General features: G+C 40.2%; 1 protein-coding gene across 1 annotated transcript in view; it reads right to left on the reverse strand.

Moving 5' to 3' along the window:
• Positions 1-13,807, reverse strand: part of RYR2 (ryanodine receptor 2) — a 6,224,161-nt gene that overhangs the window by 3,870,616 nt on the left and 2,339,738 nt on the right. Inside the window, exon 15 of the mRNA XM_044059048.1 lies at positions 12,674-12,857. Within this exon, the coding sequence (XP_043914983.1) occupies positions 12,674-12,857 (184 nt within the window). The remainder of the gene's footprint in view (positions 1-12,673; positions 12,858-13,807) is intronic.

The raw sequence follows: 13,807 nt of genomic DNA on the forward strand, positions 1-13,807 counted from the left end.
TAGGCCCTTGTCAAGCATCTCAGTTAAATATTGTAATATCTGAGGAATATTTGGTTCTTCTGCATCAGTTCCTTGTGCTTGATTCCAAGCACAGAATCTCTTCCATTTACCAGCATAAGATTTTCTAGTACTAGGCCTTCTGGCTTCCAAAATGACATCCATCACGGCTTTACCGAGAGGTGTTGCTTGTATAACTACATGATCAGCCATGCTGCCAGGTTCAGTGTCTGGAGTTGATTGTGCAGGATCTGATTGTTTTGCTGGGGCAGTAGCTGAGGTCTTTGAGGTAAGGTCCAAGCTGGGTATTGAGACAAGTTCCTTAGGATTGGATACCAGTATTGGTGGGGCCCGTCCGGGGCAATTAGTATCATCTTTGGTTTCTCTTGTCTGACTTTTAGGAGGACCTTGGGAAGAAGAGGCAGAGGATGAAAGGCGTAAACTGATAGGTTTTTCCAACTGAAGGATAGGGCGTCCACTTTCCATGCTTGTCTGTGATAAGTCCTTGTGCAGAATCTTTTCAATTGGTAATTTTGAGGAAAGGCAAATAGATCTGTGTCTGGGCTCCCCCATTTCTTTGTTATCATGCTGAAGACTTGTGGATCTAGTTTCCACTCATGAGGATCCATAAGGTTTCTGCTTAAATCGTCTGCCAGAGTATTTTGCTTTCCTGGCAGGAATTGAGCTTGAAGATGTATTTGGAAAGTCAAAGCTGTGTCCCACAGTGTCATGGCTAATCTGCAAAGGGGGTATGAGTGTGTGCCCCCCTGCTTGTTTATATACCACATGACCGTGGTGTTGTCCATCTTTATCAGTAATTGTCCTGGATGAAGTAAGTCCTTGAAGGCTGCTAGGGCATTTTGAACAGCTAGCATCTCTTTCTGGTTGATATGAAGATGCATTTGTTTTGGGGTCCATATGCCATGAATGCATCTTCGTGCCATGTGGGCTCCCCAGGCATAATCTGATGCATCTGTTGTTAAGGTATGGCTGGCAGGGGGTAAAGTGAAGGTCATTCCCATGTTTTGGTGACATGCCTTTGCCCACCATAGAAACTCCTGTTGTAGGCAGGGAATGAGAGGAATCATTGTTTCTAGACTGTGACAATGTTGACTCCATAAACCTTTTAGGTACCATTGCAGTTTCCTCATATGCAGTCTTGCATATGGAATTAGTAGGATGCAGTATGCCATGAAGCCCAAAGTCTGCAGTATTTGTCTTCAGATAACTGGGTTTTTGTTGCCATCAGTTTGAAGTAAGTAGTCAGTTGCCTTTGCTTGTCTGGCATGAGGTAAGACATCTGGGCAGTTGTATTCAAGCTTGCACCCAGGAATGTGGAATGTTATCTTTTGAGAGGGTACCAGTTGTGATTTCTTTTTATTTATTGAGTACTCTAGGCATGTTAGAAGCCTTTTCACAAATGCCAGGTGTTGAAGAAGAATGTCCTTGTTCTCTGCTTGAATGAGACAGTCGTCCAAGTAAGGATATATTTGAATACTTCTTTGTCTGCAAAATGCAATTACTGGTGCCAGGCATTTTGTAAAGACCCTGGGCACAGTAGATAAGCCAAAGGGCAGTGCAGAGAATTGGCAATGCATTAATCCAGCCTTGAATCTGAGGTATCTTCTACACGATTGTCTTATTGGGACATGCAGGTATGCCTCTTTTAGGTCTAATGTCACCAGCCAAGCATTCTTGCCCAGCATGGGCAAAAGTTGTTGCAAAGTCAGCATTTCAAATTTTGGAATGTCGAGGTATGTGTTCAAAATCGATAAATCCAGTATTGGCCACCAGGCCTTGTCCTTTCTGGGTACCAAGAACAGTCTTGAGTAAAAGCCTTGTCCTTTTTCCTGTTCTGGTACTGGCTGAATGGCCCCCATATCCATGAGGGACGTAACCTGTGTCTCTGCCTCTGCTCATTGATTTTTTGGCAGATCTGGCCAACCGTTTGCCATTGGCAGAGTATGGTAATGAAATCTGTATCCCTGTGATACTATGTTTAGCACCCAATTGTCCTGGGTTATTAACTGCCAATTTTGAGCAAAAAGTGATAATGTTCCCCCTAAGGGTGCTGCCAAAAGATAAGTGCTTGGTGCAGGTAGAAGGAAGTCATTGGGACAGTTTTCTGTAGGTTTGCGCTTTATCTCCTCCTGATTTGGAGGTAGAAGCGCCCCATTGCTTTGACCTGTATGAATCTTGCGCCTGGTATCTGGGACCCTTAGGGCATCTGGATTTGCCCCTTTGAGCTCTGTCTGACACAGGAAATGACCAATTTTATGTAGGCCAGTGTCTACTGAATTTTGGTGGCTGCACTTGTAAGAAGTCTTTTACAGTTTGCATAGACTTTGCTTTGTCTTCCATTTTCTTTAAAATCTCTTCTGCCTTGATTCCAAACAGAGTATCATGCTGTAAAGGTGCATCTAACAATTTAGCTTTAACATGATCAGGCAAATTCTGTTCCTTTAGCCAGGCATGTCTCCTAATCACAGATCCAGTAACTGCGGGCGGCCCTGCACAAGGCCTCTAAGGAATCAAAACCACATTGCAAAGTATGCTTTCCAACCGGTTCAGCTGCATGCAATAATTCCTGCATTTCTTTATTTTCTGCACATTCAGAAATCAACAGCATTTTCTGTTTTAGCAATCCCATAACATCTTGTTGATACTTGAGCATATGAAAGTCACAGTTTAAGGCCCTTATTGCCAAGGTAGCAGATGTATAAACCTTTTTCCCCATCTATCCAGTGCTCTTGAATCTCTGTCGGGGGGGGGGGTAAGTTTTTTTGCTGTTGAGGCCTTAACTCCCTTTGGACCCTGTGAAATAGTTTCAGGATCAGCAGCAGGGTTTCTAAATAAGAATTTATGTGAGTAAGGGACCGTGTAATATCTGTCAGGCTTGCGGGGATCCGGAGGTAAGGAGTCAGGGGTCAAGCTTGACTCTGAAAACACATCATCCACAATGTCTAAAACAGGGGGTATGGCTAAAGGCCTGTGCTGAGGGTGAAGAAGGAAATCCCTGAGCATCTTTTTAGATTCTGAGAAATCTTGACTCTCCCAGTGAAAATGCTCCCTCAAAGTATGCAAGGTTTCTCCAAATGAATAATCCTCAGGAGGTGATGCAGATGGTATAGACTCCTCTGCATATGAATCCTCATAGGGAGGTATAGATAATTCCTGATCAGAAGAGGAATCAGAAGAAATAGAAACCTGATCTGAAGATTTATAATCAGTGTCTTGCCTAGGCCTCTTATCTGGAGGGGGATGGGTACCCCTGATCAAGGTAATGAGGTCTTCAGCCATTTTGATCATCTGTTTTTTAGGCATAGAGGCCTGTGCACATGGCTCATGCATCAGTTTTTTTAGTTTTAGAAGTTGCTTTTGTCTTTGTTTTTCCAGATGTCAGTTTGACATACAGATGTTGAGGTCTGAATACACCCTCAGAAGCCGGTGCCTGCTCAGCGGCTCCAGACCCATCCGAGGGAGATACGTCCGTCGGTCCATTACCTTGAGTATCTCATGGCATGCCGGACTCCACAAGGGTGTTGGTAGAGGCCTGCGATTCAAAAGAAGTGGGTATCAGGGGCTGCAAAAGCGCTTCAATGAGTACCAGCGAACAGGCAACCGGCTTAGGAGAAGCTTCATCTTCGGTTTTGGATCTCGACTGTCTTTCTCTGTCCTTTTCTTTGCATTTTTTATGTACTACGGTAGGCAGATTGCTATCCGATGTCATTTCTAGGTAGTTAAATCTGTTTCCGAAATATTTTGAGGGAAAAATATATTGACGCTTAATAGTGCATTGGTTAAATCTAGCACAAAAGCCAGGCACATTGTGATCAGGGCCTAGGCAAGGAATACAGTATAAATGGAAATCCTTATGAGGTATTTGCTTTCCACAAGTAATACAATTATTAACTTTGTCTGGTATGGAGCAAGAAAAAAGTTTCCCCAATGGGGTACTTAGCTTTAGTAAAGATTTCAGTTCTGAAACTCAAACTCAAATATTTCAGTAGTTGGCCGACCGGCACTTGCAAAATGCTTCTGCTTCAAGCACTGCATGGCAAGAAAGACTAAAGAAAATGGTGTTGGCTGCATGTTTTATACCCCCGATGGCCTGACATCATGGAAGAGGAGACAGCATCCGACACAGGACCCAAGGCTTTGGAATTCAGGCCGACTGAGTGCAACCTGCCAGCAGATTACCCAAATGTAATGACTGCAACAGTGTAACATGAAGAACATCAAGGAGAAAATTATAGTCAGCTGCCTGTCGAGTGCCAGAATCCACCACATAATGCATGCACTCAAGTCACTCTACAACAAGTACAAATACGACTCTGTCATTGTCCATGTTGGAGTGAATGACTTGAGATGTACTTCCCTGAACTACATGAAGAGAGACATGGAAGAGCTCTCGGATCATGTGGCCCAGGCAGTTATGACCCTAGCCCTGAGTAGCATCCTGCCTTCACCCAGAATGATACCACAGTATAAGGACAAAATGATTGACTTCAACAATTGGCTTCTGGTGTCATTCAAAGGGGATCCAGTATCTGTCTGCCTGGGAAGACATGATCAGCAAACCATGATGCTTTGCCAGAGATGGTCTGCACCTGTCACCCCTGGGATTCAGGTTACTGGCTAAAGCTCTTGCCACTCCTATAGTGCCTTTTTAGGCAAGGTTCAAAGGATAAAACCACCACCATAACAGATACAAGCATGCAAAATCTGAAGGTAATGCTACTCAATGCTAGAAGTTTAAACCTCAAAATGCACTCCCTCGAGGCACTCCTAAAAATGGAGATCATCGATATCTGTGCAGTAACTGAGACCTGGTTTAAGGCTCCAGAGAGCACACCTGCAATACCAGGCTACAACTCTTACCACACTTTTCAGCCACAAAACTAAGACCAAAACACTAAAGGTGGAGGAGTGTCCATATTCACCAAGAATATTCACACCTCCAGGTTAGTTGCCCAACACAATGCATCTGAAATTCTCCAGGTGCAACTAACACTAGTTAAGACTGCAATCCAAATTGTAGCTTGCTACAGATCCTCCACCATGCCCAAGATTCTCACTACACCTTTCTAAACATACTGGAAAATATTAAGATACAACCAAACACCCTAATACTGAGTGATTTCAACTACCCTGCCATTAACTGGGAAATCTACTCAGGTACCAACTCCTTTTCCCAACGGTTCTTGAAATTCATAAATTCCAACTCTGTGGATCAACTAATCCATTGTCCAACCAGGGGCTCCAATATCCTAGACCTGGTCATTACCAACATGGGAGACAGATGCTCCACACCAGTGGTCACCCCCTCATTGGTCAGGTCTGACCATAAGCAAATCACCCTTGACATCCACATCCCACCCCCACCCCCCAGTAAGGAAACATCCTTAAAAAAACGTCTCCAAAGCCAACTTCATGCTACTGAAGTCAGAAGTGACAAACTTCATGACACCCATTCAGACAGGATCTGAAAGTTCGACTGCAGAATCCTACACTAAGGCACTGTATGAGCACATCCACTCGTGCATGAATCGTGCCATCCTAAATAGAACCAAGATGCTCTTCTCCAAAAAAAGGAAGCCAATCTGGTGGTCCCCTGCTATAAATAAACTATACAACAGAAGGAAGAAACTGTTGCAGAAAAGAGGAAAATCCCAGGATGCAAAAAACTCCCTCACCAGCCTCAGTAAGAAGCTGTGATCCCTCATAAAATCCTCAAAAGCTAGTCACGAAAATAAAATTGTCAAAGATTTCAAAGACAACCACAAGGCATTCTATAGTTATGTCAAGAATCTTAATGGCAATGCTCAGATCTGCTCTGAGCTACAACAGAATGACATTAAATATACTGATCCAAAGGATATTGCCAATATCCTGGCAGATCAATTTAGTGCCAACTTCACTCCCTCTCACCCCCTAAAGGGCCCATCTCAATACCAAAAGATTGCCAAATTCCGGTAATCATGGCCACACAGGTAGAAACTGCACTCTCTAAAGCTAAGAATACAGCATCCATGGGACCAGATGACATCCCAGGCTGTGTACTACATGAACTACAAAATGAACTGGCACCTCACCTAAGTGTCATGTTTAATCATAGCCTCACCTCAGGCTTTGTGCCCACTGAGTGGTGCACAGCTACATTTATCCAACTCCACAAGGGGGGGGATCTGCCTTGGATCCCGGGAACTACCATCCCATCAGTCTGACAAGCCTGATCTGCAAGGACATGGAACACATTATCATGGAACTTATAAACAAAGACATTGGCAACCTTCAAACACTGGACCCCACCCAGTTTGGGTTTGTAAAGGGCCGATCTTGTCTCCTGAATCTGATTGACTTCTTCGAATCAGTCTCCAGAGCTGTGGACGAAGGTAAGGTGGTCCACACAGCCTATCTGGACCTCGCCGATGCCTTTGACACCATCCCCCACTCTGGAATCATAGATAAACTTACTAAGCTGGGCATAAATCCCTGCATCACTCGGGTTGCCAACTGGCTTACTGACAGAACCCAGACTGTAAAAGTAGTCGACTCCAAATCCTGCTCCAGACAACTGACAAGTGGAGTACCTCAGGGTTCAGTCCTGGGACCACTCTTGTTTGGAATCTACTTCTCTGAAGTACAGGGCAATACTAAGGGACTCTGGCTAACAAAGTTTGCAGATGACTGCAAACTGGGAGCCATTATTGAATCCCCAAATGATGTGGATATTCTACAAAAGAGCCTTACAGAAACAGATACCTGGTGCCAGAGCCATGGGCTCAAGCTTAATGCCAAGAAATGTATAGCTATCCCCTTTGGAAAAAAAACATGTACCCATGAATTACCACATAGGTGGCAGTACACTAAACATTGAAAGTGTGATGAGAGACTTAGGGGCACAGGTGGACAGTGGTCTCACTTTTGATAACCACATCGCCACAACAGTCTGGAAATCCTTTTATGTGGCTCATCACTAAGGGCTTTATATCCAGAAAAAAGGAGGTCATTGTCCCACTGTACTCATCCCTCATTAGACCCATTATAGAGTATAATGCCCCATTTGGTATGTACCTCACAAGACATCTGCAACAGCTGGAAATGCCACAGAAATACCTCACTAAAAGAATCACAGGCCTAAAGCAGATGCCATATGCTGACCGTCTAAAAAAACTCCAGCTATACACTGTGGCATATCGTCTACTCAGAGGCGATCTCTGCTTAAAATACAAGGTCATGTCAAACCCTAAGCTGTTGGACATGCTCCATTTAAAGAAATCCCAATCCCTCAGAGCCACACACTCCAGGGATCTAATCCTTGTCATCACAATGAACAAAACATGATGGAGGGATAGGTTCCTGACACAGAGACTCCCCATACTCTAGAATAGACTGCCCATACATGTCAAGCAGAGCGTCTCCTTGGCCCTCTTCAAAAGGAAACTTGATGATTGCATAGGAGATAGGAAATACACTGCGGAGATCATGTCAGTCCCCCTGCTAGACAAGGGTCCAGAGAAGTAAATATTGTGGAAAGAAATATCCAGGGAATTGTTATGGCTAGGCTTGTATAGGCCTTAGGGCTGATAGCCTAGTACCAACCTATGAACCTATGAACCTAAGCTTAGAATTCAGCAACATCTTAGGTATGCTAAGAGAGAATATCATTTGAGCAGTGAGACATCATGTTTGAAGGATGTAATGATAGGAAATTAGATAATCTGAATTTTCTTGGATTTGATATAATACACTTGCCTAAGGCTGGTAACAAATGTGGAAAGGTAAAACGATTTGAATATAAATTAATTTTGAAATATAATACACCTGTTTTTCAAAATGGTTTAAATGTTGAAGTTCATTGAAATTATCATAAATGTTCTAATGCAAAGACGTTTTTTGACTCTTAAGTTGAAAATGTTGTCCTTGTCTCTAAATGATTCTTTGTTCTTTGCCTAATAAACTTTTCATAGGCTAATTGGTGAAGTGATTAAGTAATGTGGCACTGCTATTGTGAAATATTTGACTAATGCCGTTTTTTGAACTGCATTTGTCAGCTCACGTTTGGTTGAATGTGCTTTGAGCTAGCACGGCAGTGCTGAAAGGGAGTTGGTATATAAAATTAGCAGGAGGTGTGAGGGTGCAGAGGCAGGGGCTTGCCAACCTGCAAAGAAGATGTTTTGCTTTTTTTTTCTGTTTGTTTTTCAAACCAATGTTGGTTCAATGTTTTTTTTTTTCCTAAACATTTTGTATTTGAATTATTGTGGTTTGATTTAACAAAATAATTTTGGTGTGCTAAGTAACTGCACAGCTACCCTGCTGCCTACATATGTCTCATCATGTGATAAATGCTAGCAGGATGTTTTGTAAGATTTAAAAAAAAAAAAAAAAAAAAACTTAAGCTGCAGAAGTAGCTAGAGACAGAAAACAATGCATAATGTTTTCCTTATATGTGACATTCTTGTGGTTGGATTAAAGGGAGGAAAAGTACTTTATGATGAGAAAGAATAATTGGTAGAGTTGTCCTTTACGAACTGAAAGCTTTCCTTTGATTTTTTTTTTTCTGAAGGACAAGTAATTCAGTGTAGTTTCAGGACTTGAATTAATGAATCTTGAACTTCCGGTAAGGTTTCTTTCATAGAATATGCATATAAAGTCCTATGTATGTCTGGTTTCTTTCAGAGTGATTAGCTGCACTGACATTATATGATTCAGGCAAAGCATAGTGTACTTCCTTAAAAGAAAATAAATAATATCAAGAACTACTAAAATATTACAATAAAGCCGTAGGAAATTATTCAGAATCAAAGTAATACCAATATAATTAAAACACATCACTCTTTAAGACACTGCTATTTGAATATGTGTATCAGCATACTGGAACAGAAAATATTAAGAGCATTACAGTCACTCACAGCATTAGGTATGCATTGAAACAAGATAGTGAAACACATGCTGTCCTAATTACTGCACAAATACAGTGGGAAATTTTAATAGACTTCTGTCTACTAAGACAAGTGGTATAGGACACTGAAGACCAAAACAAATACACTAAAAGCTACTTTAATAAACCTCAAGCTAGTGCCATGTATTCTACTCTAGTATTATTCTGGTAGTGTTATCTGTCCTAAGAATATCTTTTCTGCAGTGTTTGGTACAAGATGCAAGCTGCAGTCATGAGATATCTACCACCAGAAGTCTTGATAAAGAGCATTGCAGCTGTTGAAGAAAGAAGATCTTGAGTAGAACGTAGAAGTTTAGCCCTGAAGACATTCATAAAATGGGAAAAGGAGGAGTTGACTGTGTCTGACATCAGATCTACTATCAAAGGGAGTCAATGCAAGCTACAGGATATTTTACCAAACCTATACGATGCAAATACTTTCCAGACAGTACTAGTCATAGAGATACAGTGGGGTCACCTACAGGCATCTGGATGTGCAGATAAAGCACAGTCTCTTTCTTGGTTTGGTTTAAAATAGCTACTCCAACACATACAGAGAACAGTACTAATAATGTTAAAGCATCTTCAAATTCAGGCAAAAAAGCATAGGTAGATCACAATATGTACATCATTAGCAGCACAGTCAATATTTAATTTAAATGATCCATACTGATTAAATATCCAAAAAAACAGTTACAGTGTTTAACATCAACAGGTTATCTTGTATGCTGCAATGCATACCAGGAGTTTTGAGAATTTTTACTGAAAGGTCAGTCAGTCAATCAACTGTACATTAATTAATTAAGTTGCAAGACCCCTACAAGGCAGCTTATCAGCTAGTTTTGAAATATATGAATAAGCTAATCTACTAATCAATAACTTAAATGGAATTGAAATCAACTCTTCAGTTTAAACTCATCGATTGTTCTCCATAAGTGACTTCTATCTGCAGATGAGCACTATTTTGCGTGTGTGTGTGTGTGTGTGTGTGTGTGTGTGTGTGTGTGTGTGTGTGTGTGTGTGTGTGTGTGTAGGTGTGTGCGTGTGTGTGCATGTGTGTGCGTGTGTGTGTGTGTCTGCGTGTATGTGTGTGTGTGTGTGTGTGTGTGTGTGTATGTATGTAGGTGTGTGTGTGTGTGTGTGTGTGTGTGTGTGTGTATGTATGTAGGTGTGTGTGTGTGTGTGTGTATATGTATGTAGGTGTGTGTGTGTGTGTGTGTGTGTGTGTGTGTGTGTGTGTGTGTGTGTGTGTGTGTGTGTGTGTATGTATGGTGCTTCTTCCCCTTTTCTTGTGTTTATGGAAACATGAAGAAGTTGTTATATATAAGTTTGTGGGATGGGGGGGGGGGTTGCATTCATAAGGAAATGCAGGAGGCTTGGCTCCCCATGCTTTTTAGAAAATGTTTTACTGAGTGAAAGTTTCAGTTGGTTGTTTGTATCCAGATGAACATTTGCTGAGTTTTAACTTGATAAAATGTAGGGGAACCATTTATTGTGTACCAGTCCAAATTTCCCTTAATATTATCATTAGGATTGCTGCCTAATCCACGAGGTGAAATGGACAATGATATTGACAGAAACTGCTGTTCAGAACCATGGAGACTTTACACTTTAAAATTTCAAACACTAGACATTAAATGGTACAGTGTGTACTTTTCTGTGTGAAAGGGTCAGAATGTCATCTGTTATTAATACTGTAGTATTACAATATTTTCTGTTTCCAAATGTCTTCTTTAATGCAGGGGGAAAATTCTTTCATTGCACTAGTTGCAGCCATAGAGAAGTAAAGTAATTTATCAAGAAAAAATATAGACTAACAGTATATGATAAATGTTTGTGATAGGGTGTGTGATGGAACATTTGTTGGCTTAGAGGAGGAACATATGCACTGAAGCTGTATGACAGTCTTTACTGACTTGGAAGAAGCAAAAATATCTAGTAGTACTGACAGGAATGTCTTGTTCTGAAAACATCCCACTGACTATGGAATTGGTATAAAAAATACAGCTGGAATGTAAAAATGCCAGCTTGTGTATTTATAAAGTAATATCTTGCACTGATATCAGGATTTCATGCTTAGTATTTTTTACCTCACCTCCCATTCAATCTGTAGAGTTTCTTCCAGCAAAACATTGCTCAGCTCATTGTGATCTAAAGATAATCAGAATGACTTCTACAGAGAACAGGCCAAATGTTTTTTGTTCACACCACCTTTTCTTGCATGAAAGTACACTGTGCTTATATCTTAGAAAATGGAAAATATTCCCACATGGCTTTTCTCTCTATCTTCTGTTAACTATCAGGCAGGATATCAGTGACAGTATATCCATTGTGTTACAAAATATTCTACAAGAATGTACTCTCATTGAATCTGGGCAAAAATCAGGATATTCCTTTTTCTCTAAGGTGTGCCAGCTTTGGAGATGACTATATTAGGTAAGAGGCCATAGGACGGCAAAGCACCTTCTTAGGGATATGGGTGGCTTTGCATTTTCAAAGTCTGCTTCCAGTCTATGTATTTTTCAAATTCAAACAGAATTCAAGCCTTATAATACTGATTATGATCAAACTAATGCATAGAAAAATATGATTTCTTTTGGAAATGTGTACTTCTATCTGGTCGTAAAAGTCAACTATAACGTGTTTAATTAATTAAATATACTCTGTGCAGCATATGATGCCTGAATATATATGTGACCTGCTACCTTTGAAAGTTGATAAGTTAATATAAAAATAAATATTAGCATGTACAAGCCTAAATATGAAATACATACCTCTCACTCTAAACACATGGCTGAACACAGAGATGAAACCAGGATCCAAGGATACCGGAAACAAATGATATCTGAGTACTGAGATGTACTGGGTAGTATTGTGAAGGAAAACTTATATAAAAGTGAGTTAAAATGGCAGCTTAAACTCAATGCAACAGCCTAGCCAGAATTAAATGATCCAGTGTCAATTTCTTCAGTTTTTAAGGTTAAATCATTTTGATGCTAAAGGAAGTGTTTTAAGTGCAAGTTTACTTGTTTTTAATTGATTTATTGTTGCTATTGGATAATGTTGGTACATGTGACTTTTTGAAAAGGGTATTTTAATTGGAATGTTTAAAATTATGGGAGTTCTGATGAAGTTCCTAGAACAGAAGGAAAGAAAGTGTTTAAGTTATGTAATAAACTTAATTTCATGGACTGCTGAGTGATGTTTTTCTTTGCACCACATGAATTGTTTGGTTACAAGTTTGTGTTTTTCCTGTGAAGATGTTTCTTCCATTTGTTAAGTCTGTGATATAACAGATCATGTGCTGATACATTGCTAGAGGTAAGAAGCTTATATTTTAATGTCTTTAAGACTGTGATAAATTATTTTTTATGATATAAGATCCTGTGCAGAGTTGACACAATCAATTTGCTCAAGTATTTCTCTTGAATTAAAATAGTGATTTCTAGATTGCACTTAACAGTACATCCATAGCAGTACTCCAACATACGTGTACTTTATAACTTGTCACTCACAATGGACTGCATTTCTTTACACAGTGTATATTTGAATATTTGCCGAAGTGCAGTACAACAGGACTATTCAGACATGGAGTACCGAGCACCCACTCAGTCTACCTGTCATGTCTCATTCCTTTATGACACATATATGTGACAGTATTCATAAGCAAAGGAAGAAAATCTATTTACTCATCAATGTCGTATAGAAAGGAAAACAAATTTAAAAAATTACCTCTTCTTGGAAGAGATTCTGACGGTTCTTTAAAGCTCGCAGTCTATTCTGCTTGTCTTCATGTTCCAAATGATCATGTGGTGGTTGGAAATAGCCAATCAGATCCTGCAGGCTCAGGATGACTGATTCTATTGGTAGACTAATTGCTGCAGATTTTCCTTTCTTGCTGAGAGCATCAAGGCCCCTAATATAAAAAAAAAATAGTGTATTTAGCATTTTACATAATGCACAATTCCAGTAATGTACTACTAGGGTAAATGATAATGATTAGAAGAAAATAAAACAGGAAACGCAGCCTTACAGCAATGGGCAGAGGAATAAGGCCTGAACAGCCACCAGACTACATAAAGAGGACAGAAAAGCTCAGTTCTTGTTTAGGTAATGTCAGGAACTGTTCAAAAGGGAAGAAATGGACATGTGAGAAGTATAGAAAATACAACATAGGTTTCAGCTGCGAACATGTGGCACAATATGAAAAATGTAGAAATGTAGTATGTTGTAAAATGATGAAAAGGAATGTAAAGGACAGCAGTGGATGGCACAGAGCACACCAGTAATTGATTCTTAACCAGACAGTATGCCAGCCTAAATATGACCAAGGCTCATGCAGAAGCAGGAGTAGAAGGGCTACACTGGCACCAATGAAGACTTCATATCTTCCAGAAAAATAACTGATAGGAAGCCTCAGTGTATGCTCTGTGACACCAATCTGAAGTATTTGAAAATGAAAGCTATACAGAAGAAACAAAAGAAATATGTACATAAAAGAGCCAGAACACTATAAATTATGATCATATTAAGAAACTTAGTTGATCCAAAGCTCAGTCCAAAAATTGCCTACATTTTCATTCATTTATTTCATTCCATCTGCAGCAATTTAACACACCATAGTAGCTTTCTCCTGGTGACTGATTCAAATCATACATGTACCCTTCACTTCCACGCAAAAAATAAAGTTTGCTTTGTGTAGGACAACACAGTGAGCAGTTATCTCAGTGGTAGAGTTCCACTATATGTGGTCTTCTTCATTACAAGAATCAAGACAATTACTGCTGGATAGGTGTAGTGTCAGCTGGGCTATAAAGACTGTAGCAGACAGTGGTGGTGAAACATGAAGTGAGACTAAAGCCAAAT

Source organism: Protopterus annectens, chromosome 1.part2 (assembly GCF_019279795.1).
Source record: "Protopterus annectens isolate FY-2018-M chromosome 1.part2, PAN1.0, whole genome shotgun sequence".
In the NCBI taxonomy this organism is placed as follows: Eukaryota; Metazoa; Chordata; order Ceratodontiformes; family Protopteridae; genus Protopterus; species Protopterus annectens.